At 41.8% G+C, this 17,020-nt stretch overlaps 2 protein-coding genes across 3 annotated transcripts in view; one reads left to right on the forward strand and one right to left on the reverse strand.

Moving 5' to 3' along the window:
* The window catches only part of sh3pxd2b (SH3 and PX domains 2B), a 74,510-nt gene extending 64,472 nt beyond the window's left edge, over positions 1-10,038 (forward strand). For both annotated transcript variants that reach the window (XM_056284564.1, XM_056284565.1), the window contains 5 exons: positions 1,060-1,177; positions 3,259-3,437; positions 5,939-5,985; positions 6,187-6,312; positions 6,453-10,038. In XM_056284564.1, the coding sequence (XP_056140539.1) occupies positions 1,060-1,177; positions 3,259-3,437; positions 5,939-5,985; positions 6,187-6,312; positions 6,453-7,991 (2,009 nt within the window). In that variant the 3' untranslated portion in view covers positions 7,992-10,038. The remainder of the gene's footprint in view (positions 1-1,059; positions 1,178-3,258; positions 3,438-5,938; positions 5,986-6,186; positions 6,313-6,452) is intronic.
* Positions 10,039-14,453: 4,415 nt separating this feature from the next.
* The window catches only part of stk10 (serine/threonine kinase 10), a 99,665-nt gene continuing 97,098 nt past the window's right edge, over positions 14,454-17,020 (reverse strand). The window contains exon 20 of the mRNA XM_056284548.1: positions 14,454-16,490. Within this exon, the coding sequence (XP_056140523.1) occupies positions 16,350-16,490 (141 nt within the window). The 3' untranslated portion in view covers positions 14,454-16,349. The remainder of the gene's footprint in view (positions 16,491-17,020) is intronic.

The following is a 17,020-nucleotide window of genomic DNA, read 5'->3' on the forward strand; positions in this document are numbered from 1 at the left end:
GACAGACTTTGACTAGTCCTCTGTGGCTCATTCAGCTATAGCACGTTTGTTTCAGGAGTTTGGTTCCAATGGAGACTCTTTATACTGGAAATATTTTCACTGGTAATGGAAGACAATGAATACAGATATATCCACCATATGGCATATATGACATTCACTTACTGTCTGCTGATTTCCTACCCTGCCCACTGTACTGCGATGTCAGTGCCTCGGAGATTTTGGTCACTGCCGAGGCACATGGGTCGACGCAGAACATTAGGGGATCTATTCAGCACAGGCTTTGGGCAAGGTGGAGCGCACGCCTTTCTTTTCCCCCTATATGATATTTCTGCATCTGTGTGTAATTGTGTCCCTTTGCATATATCATCATTTTGTCCATGTTTGTATGCATGTTTGTGGCATGAGACATCCGAGCATGTAAATTAAACCCTTGCATGCCAAATACAGTGGACTGTGTTTATTTCTTGCATGCACAGAGAAAAATATTTTTTGATAACTACAAATAACCAGCTTTGATAATGTGGGTAGTCCTTGAGAAGTTCACATAGAGATGGCAATATAAAGAATCCTTCTCACAAGTTAATCCGTATCATGTAGGACATGACTTTTATAGTCATGGCTGCATTTCTAGAGTAGTTCTAACTTTTTAATGTTTGTGGAAGATGTTTGTGTGTTTATGTGTTGCACATGTGTGTAATTTCACATCTTCTGACTCCACAAGATGCTGCTCAAACTCTGACTCATTTAAACCATAGTCCTAACATAAACCAGTCCATGTTTGGGCAAATAACTTATCCTTCATCGTACTTAGACACAGTCCGGGTTTCAGGATAGAGTAGGATTTTGATCTTTTCCACTCAAAGCTGTAAGTAAATTGAATTGGCTTTACTTAGAAAAACTACATGACCCGTGCAACTGGTTTAAGCCATGTTATTGTTCGATTCCCCGCCCCCTCTTATTGTTGCTTTCCTGTTTATGAACCAGCAGTTTTAAAATTAAAAGGGGAAGAAAAAAAAAGAACCATATCATGTTTAACTATTTTCCTTCCTACTGTCTTAGAGGAAAAGTATTCGGTGATCTACCCATACTCAGCCAGGGACCAGGATGAGATTGATCTGGAAAGAGGGATGATTGTGGAGGTGATCCAAAAGAACTTAGAGGGCTGGTGGAAGATCAGGTAAGTGAACTGTTACATTGAAAATGCCTTTACTCACACTTTTCTTTTTATTTCCCTCTTATCATGTGCATTCTAGAAAGCCACCCCTCCTCAGGGTTGTCTCGCTAGCAACCTTAATATCAAAAATGTGTGATGTCACATCGAGACTTGGCTACAAGTTCACCACAGTATCACAATATATGTATTTTATAAGTATTATGGAGAGGTGTATCGTATTTCCCGGACTACAAGTCGCACCGGAGAATTAGTCGCACTCAGTGAAAAATACATTGTTGTGAGGAAAAAAAACAAAACATATAGGTTGTTTAAGTGTATAAGTTGCATTTATATGATGGTACCATAGAAATTGAATGACAGTAGACATGATGTGTGTTGGCACCATAACAACTAACAACCATTTCTATTTTCTTTTGAACTACTCAAATGACCACAGCTAACAGTTCGATGTCCGTTCTACTCTCATTCAATTTCTATGGGCAGTACAGTATGTTCAGTTGAGTAATAAGATTAAACAGAGCCATCTAGTGGCCGTAGTTGAAATGCAGCGTATTCGTCCGACAAAATTACATTGTGTAAGTCGCTTTGGAATATAAGTCGCAAGACCAGCCAGATGATTAAAAAAAAAAAAAAAAACTAAAAAAAAACCAGTGACTTATAGTCCAGGAAATACCATATATTTTGTAGGCAGTAATCAAAGGATAATTCTTTTTTTTTTTTTTACAACCTGGGTCCTGTTTTTGTAGTTTTTGCTATTGTGTATATTGGTTATGATATGTCTTGATGCATGCTCAAAAAATCCAGGTAAGGAAATCCCAGAAAGTTGAATCAGTTCACCAGGACACAACGTTTGGTGGGAGAAATGTTTCATCGCTTATCTAAGTGACTTCGGTTATATCGTTTTACTCATTAGGTTTATTCAGGAGATCTTGGATAGAGGACTCCACTGGACACCGATTTACAACAATCCTTAAATCTGTCCTTTAAACAACAAGAAAAAAAAACTATTGCATCAGTTAGACTGTGGACATGATCTGCATATTTGATTTTGTGAGGGAGGACATGCAGGTGGCTGGTGTGGCAGAGGACAGGGAGAGATGGAAATGGATGATCTGCTGCGGCAATCCCTAATGGGAGCAGCCAAGCCAAAAGTAGTAGTAGAGACTGTACACATGATGTCCCCACATCTATGATTTCTCAGCTGTGCTGGCCAGGTAGCTTATTTATGGTTAATACTAACTACAGCAAGTAAAACGGTCATTCCTGCAAGTTGAACCAGAACGTAGCATGTCAGTGATGTGATGAGCCATTATTGATATTATTGGATATTTTGGGTAATACATTTTATCTTACACTTTCGTTTTCACTTCCAAATACCTGGTTTGGATAACTGTTAAATTGGACTTGGTGAAATATGTCTGACACTCGTGTTCTGTGGCCCCATAAGACGCCATTATAAAGCTGTGTCCAGAGGTGGTCCCATGTCCAAGATCTCTAAAATAAAGCTGATGAGTAAAATTATATCATAATCAATGTGCACGATGGCAATAAAGTATGAAAATAAGAGCCAGATTGTAAAGAAATTGGAATTATCCTTAATGTAGGCATTGATGAGTCTGGTGAGAGTAAATGTAGTTCCAGGACACTGGATTGCGCTGTTGAGTAGGTGTGGGCCTAAGTCAGTGAAACAACAGTTAATGAAGATGTCTTTTCTGATAAGACCAATGACATCCCAGCACACAGGCTCAAACATCTAATAGCTGGTTTAGGTCTACTAAATGACTTTGCCTGTGAGACAGGACACAGATTTGTGACGGCGTAGCCTGATGTCCTCTCTGTATCAGATTAAACCTAAATAGATACTCTTTTATTTATTTATTTATTTTTGTCTGAGTTAGTCATTAGTGTGACTGCTCACTCTCGAGTATGGCACATAGGTTAGTTCATCACATCCTGTTATTGGTAAATAGAGCGAATAGAGTCAGAGCGATTCTACTTAGTCTTACTGTGCCTATGCCTTTTTTTCATCTTATTTCTGTAAACACTGAAGCCAGTGACTTTAAATACATCTCTACTTCGTCCAGGTATGAAGGACGTGAGGGCTGGGCCCCGGCATCCTACCTGAAGAAGGTTGACATTCAGGCTCAAAAGCAGTCGGCTGGTGCTGCAGCCCATGCCAGCACAAATGATCTGGACGGGTCTTCCAAACAGAACAACAGCCAGAAGGACAACAAACTTTCACCTTTCCCTGATAACAAGCGCAGTAAGGATATTAAATAAAAGAGTTCAGCTTCTTTTGATTTGGACTTAGATATATCCCAACACGGAGACAGGAAAAGAGATTTTAATACATTGCAGTACAGGCCTGTTTCGTGCATCTCGCACTCATCAGCTGCCAATGTTTTTTTCACAAAGAATCATACAGTTACGTTGCCCAGCGTCACGCCCCAAAACATGTTTCCCCATCTGATTGGTTGCTGTCCAACCGAAATTAGGGGCGTGACGCTGGGCAACGTTACTGTATGACTCTTTGTGAAAAAAAAAACATTAGCAGCTGATGAGTGCGAGACTTACGAAACAGGCCTCTGTACTGCAATGTATTAAAATCTTTTTTTCCTGTATCCGTGTTAATATTCCGCTCCTCATTAGTCGAGCACTCAACACCATTGACAGTTTTGGAAAAAAACGCTATATATATATATACACTACCGTTCAAAAGTTTGGGATCACCCAAACAATTTTGTGTTTTCCATGAAAAGTCACACTTATTCACCACCATATGTTGTGAAATGAATAGAAAATAGAGTCAAGACATTGACAAGGTTAGAAATAATGATTTGTGTTTGAAATAAGATTTTTTTTACATCAAACTTTGCTTTCGTCAAAGAATCCTCCATTTGCAGCAATTACAGCATTGCAGACCTTTGGCATTCTAGCTGTTAATTTGTTGAGGTAATCTGGAGAAATTGCACCCCACGCTTCCAGAAGCAGCTCCCACAAGTTGGATTGGTTGGATGGGCACTTCTTGCGTACCATACGGTCAAGCTGCTCCCACAACAGCTCAATGGGGTTCAGATCTGGTGACTGCGCTGGCCACTCCATTACCGATAGAATACCAGCTGCCTGCTTCTGCTCTAAATAGTTCTTGCACAATTTGGAGGTGTGTTTAGGGTCATTGTCCTGTTGTAGGATGAAATTGGCTCCAATCAAGCGCTGTCCACTGGGTATGGCATGGCGTTGCAAAATGGAGTGATAGCCTTCCTTATTCAGAATCCCTTTTACCCTGTACAAATCTCCCACCTTACCAGCACCAAAGCAACCCCAGACCATCACATTACCTCCACCATGCTTAACAGATGGCGTCAGGCATTCTTCCAGCATCTTTTCATTTGTTCTGCGTCTCACAAACGTTCTTCTTTGTGATCCAAACACCTCAAACTTGGATTCATCCGTCCACAACACTTTTTTCCAGTCTTCCTCTGTCCAATGTCTGTGTTCTTTTGCCCATCTTAATCTTTTTCTTTTATTGGTCAGTCTCAGATATGGCTTTTTCTTTGCCACTCTGCCCTGAAGCCCAGAATCCCGCAGCCGCCTCTTCACTGTAGATGTTGACACTGGTGTTTTGCGGGTACTATTTAATGAAGATGCCAGTTGGGGACCTGTGAGGCGTCTTGTTTCTCAAACTAGAGACTCTAATGTACTTATCTTCTTGCTCAGTTGTGCAACGCGGCCTCCCACTTCTTTTTCTACTCTGGTTAGAGCCTGTTTGTGCTGTCCTCTGAAGGGAGTAGTACACACCGGTGTAGGAAATCTTCAATTTCTTAGCAATTTCTCGCATGGAATAGCCTTCATTTCTAAGAACAAGAATAGACTGTCGAGTTTCAGATGAAAGTTCTCTTTTTCTGGCCATTTTGAGCGTTTAATTGACCCCACAAATGTGATGCTCCGGAAACTCAATCTGCTCAAAGGAAGGTCAGTTTTGTAGCTTCTGTAACGAGCTAAACTGTTTTCAGATGTGTGAACATGATTGCACAAGGGTTTTCTAATCATCAATTAGCCTTCTGAGCCAATGAGCAAACACATTGTACCATTAGAACACTGGAGTGATAGTTGCTTGAAATGGGCCTCTATACACCTATGTAGATATTGCACCAAAAACCAGACATTTGCAGCTAGAATAGTCATTTACCACATTAGCAATGTATAGAGTGTATTTCTTTAAAGTTAAGACTAGTTTAAAGTTATCTTCATTGAAAAGTACAGTGCTTTTCCTTCAAAAATATGGACATTTCAATGTGATCCCAAACTTTTGAACGGTAGTGTATATATATATATATATATATATATATATATCATCTCCATTTCAGTTGTCTCTTTAGATCTAAACATTTAACCTGTGATTAAATAATGCCAGGGATCTATGCCATTCTACTTACTACATGTTAAAAAGTATTTTTAAGCGCCTAAACATTTTAATTTTAAATCCATTGACATTTCATGTGTTGAAATACTTTATTACAAGGAATAATTTTCTGCACTAGACTTATTTCTCTACGCTTTAAACAAAGTTAAATCTCAAAATCCAGTGGAACAAAATGAAAACAAAGTAAACTGAAAATGAAAAAATGTAAGGTATGCAAGAATCCTGTTAAGACTTGCATATCCAAGGATTGTGATAGGTCTTGCTCATTTGTGGTATGTGTTGCTCATGTGAAATTACAAGAAATACCTCCTAATTGTTTGTGTGCCTTTTCTGTTTTCCAGAGGTTGGATCCAGGCAGAGGCCTCCTCCACGTAGGGATCTCACCATTGTAAGTGCAACCCATGCAGAATGCTCCCCATTTGAACCAACTGGGTTTTTTATTGGTTTGGTATGCAGCATTTTGTTTTCCATGAGATAACCTTGATGCTTTAGTGTTACTCCTCCTCCACGACAATGCAGTTCTTCTGTTTTCCCGTCTCTCATTTCTCCATCTTCCATGCCATCTCTGTGTGTACCATACATTCCATAGCCGCGTGGCGCAAACCTGCCCAAGCCACCCACCCCTCCGCAAGTAGAGGAAGAGTTCTACACTATAGCAGACTTCCAGACCACCATCCCAGATGGTATTAGCTTCCACGCTGGTGTTAAAGTAGAGGTGAGATTTTTTTACTAAATTGAAAATAATATCTTGAAAACAATAAGGATGTTTTCTTATTGAAACACTCTTTTCACTTGGAAAAAAAACACAAGTTAAAAGACTAATAGGATGACATTTCCTCCTCCTCTTCCTACCAGGTTATTGAGAAGAATGGAAGTGGTTGGTGGTACATCCAGATTGACGAAAAAGAGGGTTGGGCCCCAGCAACCTTTATTGACAAATACAAGAAGACCAGCAGTGCTTTGCGACCCAACTTCCTGGCCCCTCTGCCCAATGAGATGGAGAAGCTGGACCTTGCTATTTCATTAAGCGTCTCGGCCACAGATGACAGCTGGTCTAAGCCTTTACCAGATGAGCCATCTGCCGTAGAGTCCTCTGCCCGTCCCAAGCTCAGAGACTGGAAGTCCACTGCTAGCAAAGGGGCATCCGTCTTCTCAGGGCCCTTACCTCCGGCTCCCTCGGCCCCTCCAGCAGAGGAGAAACCAGCCCTTCCTCCTCGCAGAGAGTCCATTCATAAGAGCTTTGAATTGGAGGTAGCAGAGAAACCGAGGTCTGATCTCTCCAAACCTCTCCCACCAAAACCACCAACCCCAGGAGTTATCATGCCCCTGGTTACTCCCAAGGCACCCCTGTTCAAACCAGAGAAACCACCAGAGCCCAAGAAAGAGGACAAGAACAAGGCTCTTCATCTGAGGAATGAGATGGGGCTTGAATGTGGCCACAAGATCTCTGCTAAGGAGGTGAAGAAGTTTAACCTGAAGCCTGTCCCTAAACAGCCACCAAAACCCAAACCAGACCTGCCTGAGGAGAAAATGGAGGCATCTGGCCCAGCAATGTTTATTAAGCCCAAACCAATGATCCGGCCCAAACCTACTCCAGCTGCCAAACCAGAACCACCAGCAGAGAACAAATTGGACATCACCAACCTGAGGAGTAAGCTGAGGCCTGCAAAGCCAACAGAAGTGGGCTCTGGATCACTAGAAACAAACCAACAGAATGGCGCCTCAGGACTAAACGACTCCCACCACGGCTCACCTCCCAGTTCTCCCCCCAGCCATGCCTTTCCTCTCAATAATGGCAAATTCACTGATGAACCAAGGTTCCCACCAAAACAACTCAATGGTCATGGCAACGAGAGCTCACCACCCCCTGCAAAACCGCTTGTGCCTCCACATAAAGAGGCCCCCCAGAGACCACCTGCCTTGGCTCCAAGGAGACCTCCTCCTCCAAAGAAGACCGACCCATCCAGCCCAACTGAGACCAAACCTCCACAAGCCCTGAAGGAAGCCCAAGATGTCCCGAAGTCCGCCTCTGGACCGCCCCCACTTGGCAGACCCCCTCCACCTAAACCCAAAGCATTTGCCCCACCCCCTGCTAGAGACAAGGAGAGAGAAGAGCCCAAGGTTAAAGTCCCTATCCCTCCCAAACCACAGGTGAAGAGTGAGAAGCCAGGCCCTCCCAGGGACAAGCTTCCTCCTTTGATCAAGGAGCCCAGTAAGGATGAGCTGTATCTGGCTGTGGCGGACTTTGAAGGCGATGAGCAAACATCCAGCTTCAAGTTAGGCACAGTGTTTGAGGTTCTGGAAAAAAGCAGCAGTGGTTGGTGGTTCTGTAAAAATGTAAGTGAGGAAATGGAGGGCTGGATCCCCTCAAATTATCTGAGCAAGAAACCATAGGTACTGAAAGTTCTTTCATTTCACACCCCTTTTTAAAAAATTATGATAAGGATAAAAAAAAAAATCACTTTTATATTTAATAAGTCTTATTTATAGGTACTCTTTTTTTAGTTGAGGCATTTTTGTTGCATTCCATTTCTATACATGTGAAAGAGAACTAGCAATAACACATTTTGTTTTGTTTTGTTGTAATGTTTAGTTCTTTGTTTTAATCAAATATCAGTTATAAACCAATTTTTAGCATTTGTCCACCCTTATTGTGCCATGTTACTCACACCTATGTCACGTTTACAATTACGTATTTTCAAGCCTAGAACAGCAGTACGTGTACTTATTCCTAAGCCTTTTATGGTAGTGTGCCTCAATATAATATGCAAAGTGCTTCAGTGCTTAGATATATGCAACTCTTGTGACAGTCTCTGTTGGATTCTCAAAAATACTTTTTATGAACAACAACAACAACACAAAAAAAAAATCCACAAGATAGATATTTAGATCTAGGTAATAGTTTTCCTATCATCAAACACGAAAAAAACTCACTTTCTGCACAGACACCATCTGAACCCACTGAGGGAGTTCAGAAAGGATATTTGGGCTTTCAAGTGCTACTAGCATTACTACTAGAGATGTCTGCCAAGAACATTTTAAGCGCTTATATAGTAGAAACTTTTGTATTTTCTTGCCAGTGTAATTTTTTTTCCCTTTCTATGACTGCTTTAACAATGTTTAAGTGACTTCTAACAGATATGCACATTTCCAGCCATTTTAGATGAGGCGAGAGAGAGTTCCATGTTTGCACATGCTTATAAGGGGAATAATGTTGTGGTGCATTTATTACCCATTATAGTACCCATGTTTGCTGCTCTCCTCAGAGCATTACACTAATGTCAGGTTTAGGTTTAGGACAGCAACCAGGAGAAGTTGAAAAGAGGGGTTTTCTGTCAATATCTTCATAAATGTATCATCCATCCATTATCCAAACCGCTTATCCTGCTCTCAGGGTCACAGGGATGCTGGTGCCTATCCCAGCAGTCACTGGGCGGCAGGCAGGGTGACACCCTGGACAGGCCGCCAGGCCATCACAGGGCCGCCCAAAACAGAAACTCAATACATACCCTACCAGATATCTGACCTTGCATTAAAAATGGGAGATCCACAGAATTATTTGTGCAATAATACACAGTATTGTAAATGTACAGTCTATTCTTTACAAACTAAACCGTGGTGCTCAGATGGCATAGCAAAATATTACCATTGTATTAAAGTAACTTTTACATCAATGCTTGACTGGTTTCAAGCATGGTTTGCTTAACAAAATAGTTTTTGCTGTATAATAACGAGAGTCCTATCCTGAATGTTGTCACTTCTCTCTGAAGGTCCACCTGCTTTGTCTTTTATTCTATAGTGTTGAGGGATTTTAAAAAAAAGAAAGAAAAAGAAAGGGACAGGTAGGAAGTGCTTAATGGAAACTCATCGTTGGTGGAAACAGAATAATTTTGTGCACCCAGGAGACCAACTTGTAATTCACCACTGTACTCGTGGATATAAGTGTACCTGAAACATTTTGCAATTGATTTCACACTAGTGGTGCAAAAATTGAACATGCATTTTTTTTTCAAGTAATGTTTACAAATGACATCATGGCTAAAAGTGGAAAATATAAGTGTAGCTAAGGATGGATGTCCCTGGATAAGGTCACTGAAAAGGCCGGTAGTCGAGACTAACAGATGTTATTGCAGATTTGATAATTTTTTTCTGTTCTGCACTTAAACATGTATGTTATGATGGCCATTTTGAACGTTTTAATTTTGATAAATCTACTTGGGAAGTAGGTGGATTAAATTGTTTGCATAGTACAGATCAATGTAATAAGGTGAAAGTGATGCAGGCAGGTTTAACACTACAATGAACGCAATAAAGTATGGGATGTTGGTTAAATAATTTCTTCAGTACTGTAATCTTGTTTGCTCTGCTTTTCTCTTATGTATTTCTTTACATCGACTCTTCCTTAACGTCCATATAAAGTCAATAAACATTTTCAAGTCTTCAGCCATCATGTGGTCTGTGTATTGATGTAAAATGTTAATGTGGAACAGAAAACTAATTGATGCCCACAAGTATTGTCTGTATCTTATGCAGAGGACGGACTGCTCGATAAAAAAAGAGGGCTAAAATGGCCAATTCAGCAGAGTTCTGCACAAGAATTAGAGCTTAAAGATGAGCCTAGCTAATGTGTTGTCTAAACCTCATCATTCTGCTCCATCTCCTTGCCCCCTACCCCAAATAGCTTCGTTAGCACACGGCCCACTGTTTTGCTGGAGCCCTGTGTGTATGTAATATTTAGGTATCTTGAATTGATATCATCACATGAGGTTGACTAGTTTTACCTTAATCAGCCCTCAATCAGTTTCAAGTATCCATCCATCCATCCATCATCTGAACCGCTTATCCTGCTCTCAGGGTCGCAGGGATACTGGAGCCTATTCCAGCAGTCATTGGGCAGCAGGCGGGGAGACACCCTGGACAAGCCGCCAGGCCATCACAGGGCCCACACACACACACACACACACACACAAACACACACACATACCAAGGAACAATTTAGTATGGCCGATTTACCTGACTTACATGTCTTTGGACTGTGGGAGGAAACCGGAGCCCCCGGAGGAAACCCACGCAGACACTGGAAGAACATGCAAATTCCACACAGAGGACAACCCGGGATGACCCACCAAGGTTGGACTACCCCAGGGCTCGAACCCAGGACTGTCTTGCTGTGAGGTGACCGCACTAACCACTGCGCTCCAATGTCAGAATAAAATCATGAGTTTTACCTCAGTTCTCAGTCGGTGCACGCCCCCGTTGCCCAAGTCGTTAGATGTAGGCTGATCAAAAACTCAGTGGGAGCTGTCTTAATAGCCTACAGGCTTTTTGTCATCTTGGCTGTTCTGACAAAATCAAACATCACCATTAAACAGTTTCAAGTAAACTAATAAAAGTAGATGCACACAGCGACACAAAAATATCAGCTTGTCTGTTTCATAGACAGGACCCAAAACTGTAAATTGTGGATTACACTACTTGCAAAGTAATAGCAGGTAGGATGGACATATGATTAATGTTTGGCCATTAAGCATGGGTGTGTCCTCTTCTGTCATATAGGCCTACGTAGGCTTAGTCTAACATTGTGTGGCCAACATGCATAAGTAATTTTTGGACAAACTGAATATACATTCATTACATTATCTCTTACAATTGAATAACTTCAAATAATGATTTTTTTAGATATTTTATTGATCCCCATGGGGAAATTACGCTCTGCATTTAACCCATCCTAGCTGTATAGCTAGGAGCAGTGGGCAGCCGCCGTGCAGCACCCGGGGACCAACTCCAGTTTGTCTTGCCATGCCTCGGTCAAGGACACAGACAGGAGTACTAACCCTAACATGCATGTCTTTTTGATGGTGGAGGAAACTGGAGCACCTGTAGATAACCCACCGCAGACACGGGGAGAACATGCAAACTCCACACAGATGATGACCCCCAAGGTTGGACAACCCCGGTCTCCAGGGTTTGAACCCAGGACCTTCTTGCTGTGAGGCGACAGCGCTAACCACTGTGCAACCATGCCGCCCATACTTGTGTTAAAAAGGTGACTATTGTTGGCTTTGGCAACTGGTGTGGAACACCATTGTGAGGTAGTGGTAGGCAATGTTGCTAACTGCTATAAGAAAAATTACTGTTGGCATCCCCGAGAGTCGCTAGCTAGATCAGATAAATGTACACTAATATGCTAGCAAGTGTCTCACTTGCACCACAGGAGCATCCCCTTATAATGGGATAACTGAACTCACATTAAAGAGTAGAAAACATATTACTGCCTCATTCTCTGACTTAAAATTCAATAGTCACATTCAGCAGTCAACATTCATGAATTCTACAAGATGCTGTAGGCATTGTCCAGGATTGCTGTACCATGTGGAAATTACTGGCATTGCGATGTTGCTGCAAATTGCATGGCTGCACAGTCTTAATGTGAACAGCCCTTTCCACCTCATCCTAAACATGGGGTTGAGATAAGCGAACTGTGCAGGCCATTGAAGCAATGAAAACTCGCTGTGATGTTCCTGGAACCATTGAGTGACGACATATGCCTTGTGACATGGTACATTATCTTGCTGTTTATCCATCCAAGTGTGGATAAACTGTAGCCATGAAGGGATGAACTCAGTCGGCAACAATGTTCACATATGCCATGCTGTTCTGACATTTTTCAATGGGTATCAGGGGCCCTAATGTGTGCCAGGAAAACATCCCCCACACAACTGGCCTGTGCTGTTGACATCAAACTGGATGGCTCCACTGACTCATGTTGCTCATGCCAAATTCTTTTTTTTTTTTACTACTTTACTAATCCCCGTGGTGCAATTCTTTCTCTGCATTTAACCCATGCTAGCTGTGTAGCTAGGAGCAGTGGGCAGCCACCATGCAGCGCCCGGGAACCAACTCCAGTTCGTCTTGCCATGCCTCGGTCAGGGGCACAAACAGGAGTATAAACCCTACCATGCATGTCTTATGATGGGGGAAACAGCAGCACCCGGAGAAAACTCACCACAGACACAGAGAGAACATGCAAACTCCACACAGAGGACGACCTGGGATGACCCAAAAGGTTGAACAACCCCAGGGTTTAAAACCCAGGACCTTCTTGCTGTGAGGCGACAGCGCTAACCACTGGGCCACCATGCTGTAAGTGCCGTAATTCCAACCCTTCCATCAGCATGATGTAAAAGGAACCTGAATTCATGTGACCAGGCAACTTTTTTCCACTCAGCAGTTCAGTTTTGATGCTCCTGTGCCCCATGGAAACAGCCTTTCTTGTTCTTCAGTGACAACATCAGCAGCTGACATGGTCTTCGGCTGTTGTAGCCCATTTGAGACAAAGTCCAATAGGTGGTGCATTCTGAGATGACACTCTGCACACCAATGTTGAATTTGGATATGATTTGCCTGGTCGTGACCCGTCTGCTTGCACAATTCTCGCTATTCTCCTTTGACCCCTCTGGCCCACAAGCTATTTTTGGCCACAGGACTACCAATCATTTGTAGTTTTATACTTTTCGCACCATTCTCAGTAAACACTTGAAACTAGTGGGTAAAAAGCCCACGACAACAGCCATCTGGGAGATGCTAGAACTGGCACACCAAGCAACAACTATCATGCCACATTCAAAGTCACTAAGGTCACTAATTTTACCCATTCCAATGCTCAACTGAACACCAACTGGTTCTAGAAACACTGGTCTGCTTGATTTATACCACACACCACAGTCACATGATGCATGACATGTTGGAATGTACCATTTGTGTAATGGGTGGGGGTGTACCTAAGAAAGATAGAAAGCCACTTTATTTTGTCATTGTAGTTTTACAACGAATTTGTTCTCTGCATTTAACCCATCCTATTGTATAGGAGCAGTGGGCAGCTGCAGCCCCTGGGAACCAACTCCAGTTCTTCTATCCATTGCCTTGGTCAGGGGCACAGACAGGAGTATTAACCCTCACATGCATGTCTTTTTGATGGTGAGAGGAAACCGGAGCACCTGGAGGAAACCCACACAGACACGGGGAGAACAAGCAAACTCCACACAGAAAGGATCTGGGATGGCCTGGGGTTCGAACCCAGGACCTTCTTGCTGTGAAGCAACAGTGCGAACCACTGGGCCACCGTTATGCCAGAAACTGGCAAGTCAGTGTACTTCTCAACCGCAAAAATATAATTTAAAGAGTTACTCAACCCTATACCATTTTAGTTTGTTTGCTGACATCTGCTAATAACCGATCAGCACTGACAGACAGACAAAGACAGAAAGAGCCAGCACCAACAATGATCAATAGCACTGTCAATGCTGATTCTTTGGTACACCTACATCAACACAGCCATCATTAATGTTATTAGCTGCAGCTGTGTTTATCCTGCTTTGCTAACATCACAGAACACCAAGACAAGCCTGACCTTTAGATGGTTTTTAACCTGTATATGTCAACAAACTCACTTAAATGGTTTGGTTTTTAGTTATTCCATAAAGCAACATTTAATATTAACATAGACAGCTTAAAAATATAATAAAACAGTGATAGAAAGCTGTTGTTTATATGACTGACTGAGTTTTTCAACTCTGTGGTCATAAATAAAGGTTAACAACAGCAACAACACGTAGAGGCTCTAGCTGTGGAGCCACCTGACCCCTTGGGTCCCTGGATCTTTGCCTTGTAGGCCTGTTTGGTGATCCATCCATGGATGAGAGCTGTAAAGCGAGGATCTAATTGTTCTGATGTGCTACACTATTTGTTTGTTAGCTATCTATGGATGAAAACAATATGCCCTCTACAGTGCCACATCTAGTTCAAGACTGAGCCTTGTCACAGTAACATATTGCAAGGACCACAATGTCTGCTAGGTTAGGAATTCCAATCTGCATTTATTAATTATTTACAGAAGTGGTTTCTTCTGATGACAGTTTCATTCACACTCACATCCCCTCCATACAACTAATGTTATGTAAACCAAAGCAGAGGGGAAGACATGCAAATAGCCATTACGTATGTATGGAAACAGAGATAGAAAAAAACAAAACAAAGCATTTCCTTAGAGGAAGAGTGTGAACGAGAGAGAGAGCTCAGTTTAAGTTGTACCTGGTTATATACCTGATTCAGTGTAAATCTACAGGCCATACAGGTCTATAAATCACTATTTCTAACTCAAAGTCTGTGGCTACAGAAGCCCTTCAAAAATATATATGACACAAAAGACCAACAGTTTTCAATCCCTTTCAGAACTTAAGCGCTTTGTCCAAAAAAAAAAAAAAGGAAAAAAAAGCATGCTTTCAGAAATTTATGTTTTCCGTGTTTGTTTTTCATGTCGGCAATAAACTAGATGTTTGAACTACTGAGGGATACATTTCAAGTAACATTTTCCCCCCTTCCAAAAACCAGACCTATAGCATTTCGGAGTGAAAACTTTTGTATTATTTCCCCCGTCTCAGTGCAAGGAAAGGCACAATTTTGAAAAATAAATCTCTTAAAGCTGAGCAAAGACATAATATTGCACTTTGGTTAGGAGACAGTGCATCTCATATAAAACATTTAACAATTAAACACGGAAAGTTATTTATTTCAACCCCATATTCATTAATATCCTTAAAAAAAACAGTATTTCGCTTTGGCTTGGTCAGTTCCTATCCAGTGTGATATAGATTTTACAGTAAAAGGAAATTAAAATAATATTACAGAAATACTGACTTCAGATACTTTGTATTCCCCCCGGTTAAATATCACCCCTAAGTAAACTATTTAAAAGTACATTTTTAAAACATCTGAATTTTAAATTTGAATCTAAGGGGGTTAACAACTTTAGAACATCCCTCCACTTTCTCATTTCACACAACATATAAAATTCAATTTCCAGATAATTTAAACCCTTTGTCCTTTGTTGTATATAACCCCCAAATTTTAGATCAATATTTACAGTGAGGATTTTCTGGACCTGGATTTTACCGTGTGACATCTTTTAACAGTTAACATAAATAATAATAATAAAAAAATTTGGCAGCTGGATGCAAGGCATGCATCCAGGTTCTGGAGAAAGAGGATTGTACTGTAAATAAAAGGTGGTTTAACCAAGGCACACAAACGCGGTCATAAATTGGTATATGAGATTATTGTGGGTTGTGAATGTAGTTGTAATAGGTTTTGGAAAAGGCCAGCGACTTCCTGGGGTTCAAAAAAATCCCTAACCCCTCACCATCATTTAACAAGGCACTTCTATCCTGATCCGAGGGATCGTCCCCACGCTGGTCACCCCATACCATAAATAATCTCTCAACCAACATATGGAGTGTTTGATTTTTGAAATCATCGATGGGTTGTGTGTCTTCTGACTGCCCACTTTAAAGGCCACTGAATCAAGCTAGCCTCATGTTTCATTGGTACGCATTAATAAAACAAGATTAAAACAGAAAGAAAACCAAATCCCTGCATGGGAGATACTTAATGATCACGTCACCTGAAGCGCCCAATGAACTGGGAGTCCTTTAAATAATATGACACATTTCTGTGTCAATCGAAGGGACGAACTTAAAACATGAATCAAAACAAATATTTCCTTATAAAAACTTAACAGCAGAGGGATACTGCCATTACTAGCAAAGTATATTTGGGTTGTAAAAGAGTAAAAAAAAACAAAGAAAAAAAAACTGAGCCAGGTGGCAATCTCAGCCATCAAGCGTGTGTGTGTGTGTGTGTGTGTGTGTGTGCTGTAGCAAATCAGCATTGTATGGAGTCAGGGTGGTGACTGTTTTACGTGGTGGATGAGTCAGCATAAGGCAGGAATTTGGAGAGCTTGTTTGGTGAACTGGGGTTGGGGCATTCTGAACTCATGCTCATCCTGAAGAACTCCTCCTGCTCCCTCTTCTTCTGGTTCAGCTCCTCTTCAAGGGCCTGGGAGAAAATGGAGGGGAAGAATTACAAAACAGAGAGGGAAGAAATCATGAATGAGCAAGGCTACAGTTTTAGACTTATGCCTCTTAACTATTTACAAGGTTCACAAATACACCAGTCATATCTCCAACATTTAGCTCCGGCTTGGTCAGGCGTCCCTACAGACACAATTTGCCGTGTCTGCGGGTGGGAAGCTGGATGTGGGTATGTGTCCTGATCAATGCACTAGCGCCTCCTCTGGTCGGTCAGGGCGCCCGCTCGGGGGGAGGGGGAACTGGGGGAATAGCGTGATCCTCCCACACACTACGTCCTCCTGGCGAAACTCCTCACTGTCAGGTGAAAAAAAACAGCTGGCGACTCCACATGTACCGGAGGACGCATGTGGTAGTCTGCAGCCCTCCCCAGATTGGCAGAGGGCGTGGAGCAGCGACCGGGACAGCTTGGAAAAATAGGGCAATTGGCCAAGTACAATTGGGGAGAAAAAGGGGGCAAAAATCCACAAAAAAATAAAAAAAGAAGTGATAAACTAT

The sequence above is a fragment of the Lampris incognitus genome, chromosome 8 (assembly GCF_029633865.1).
Source record: "Lampris incognitus isolate fLamInc1 chromosome 8, fLamInc1.hap2, whole genome shotgun sequence".
NCBI lineage: Eukaryota > Metazoa > Chordata > Actinopteri > Lampriformes > Lampridae > Lampris > Lampris incognitus.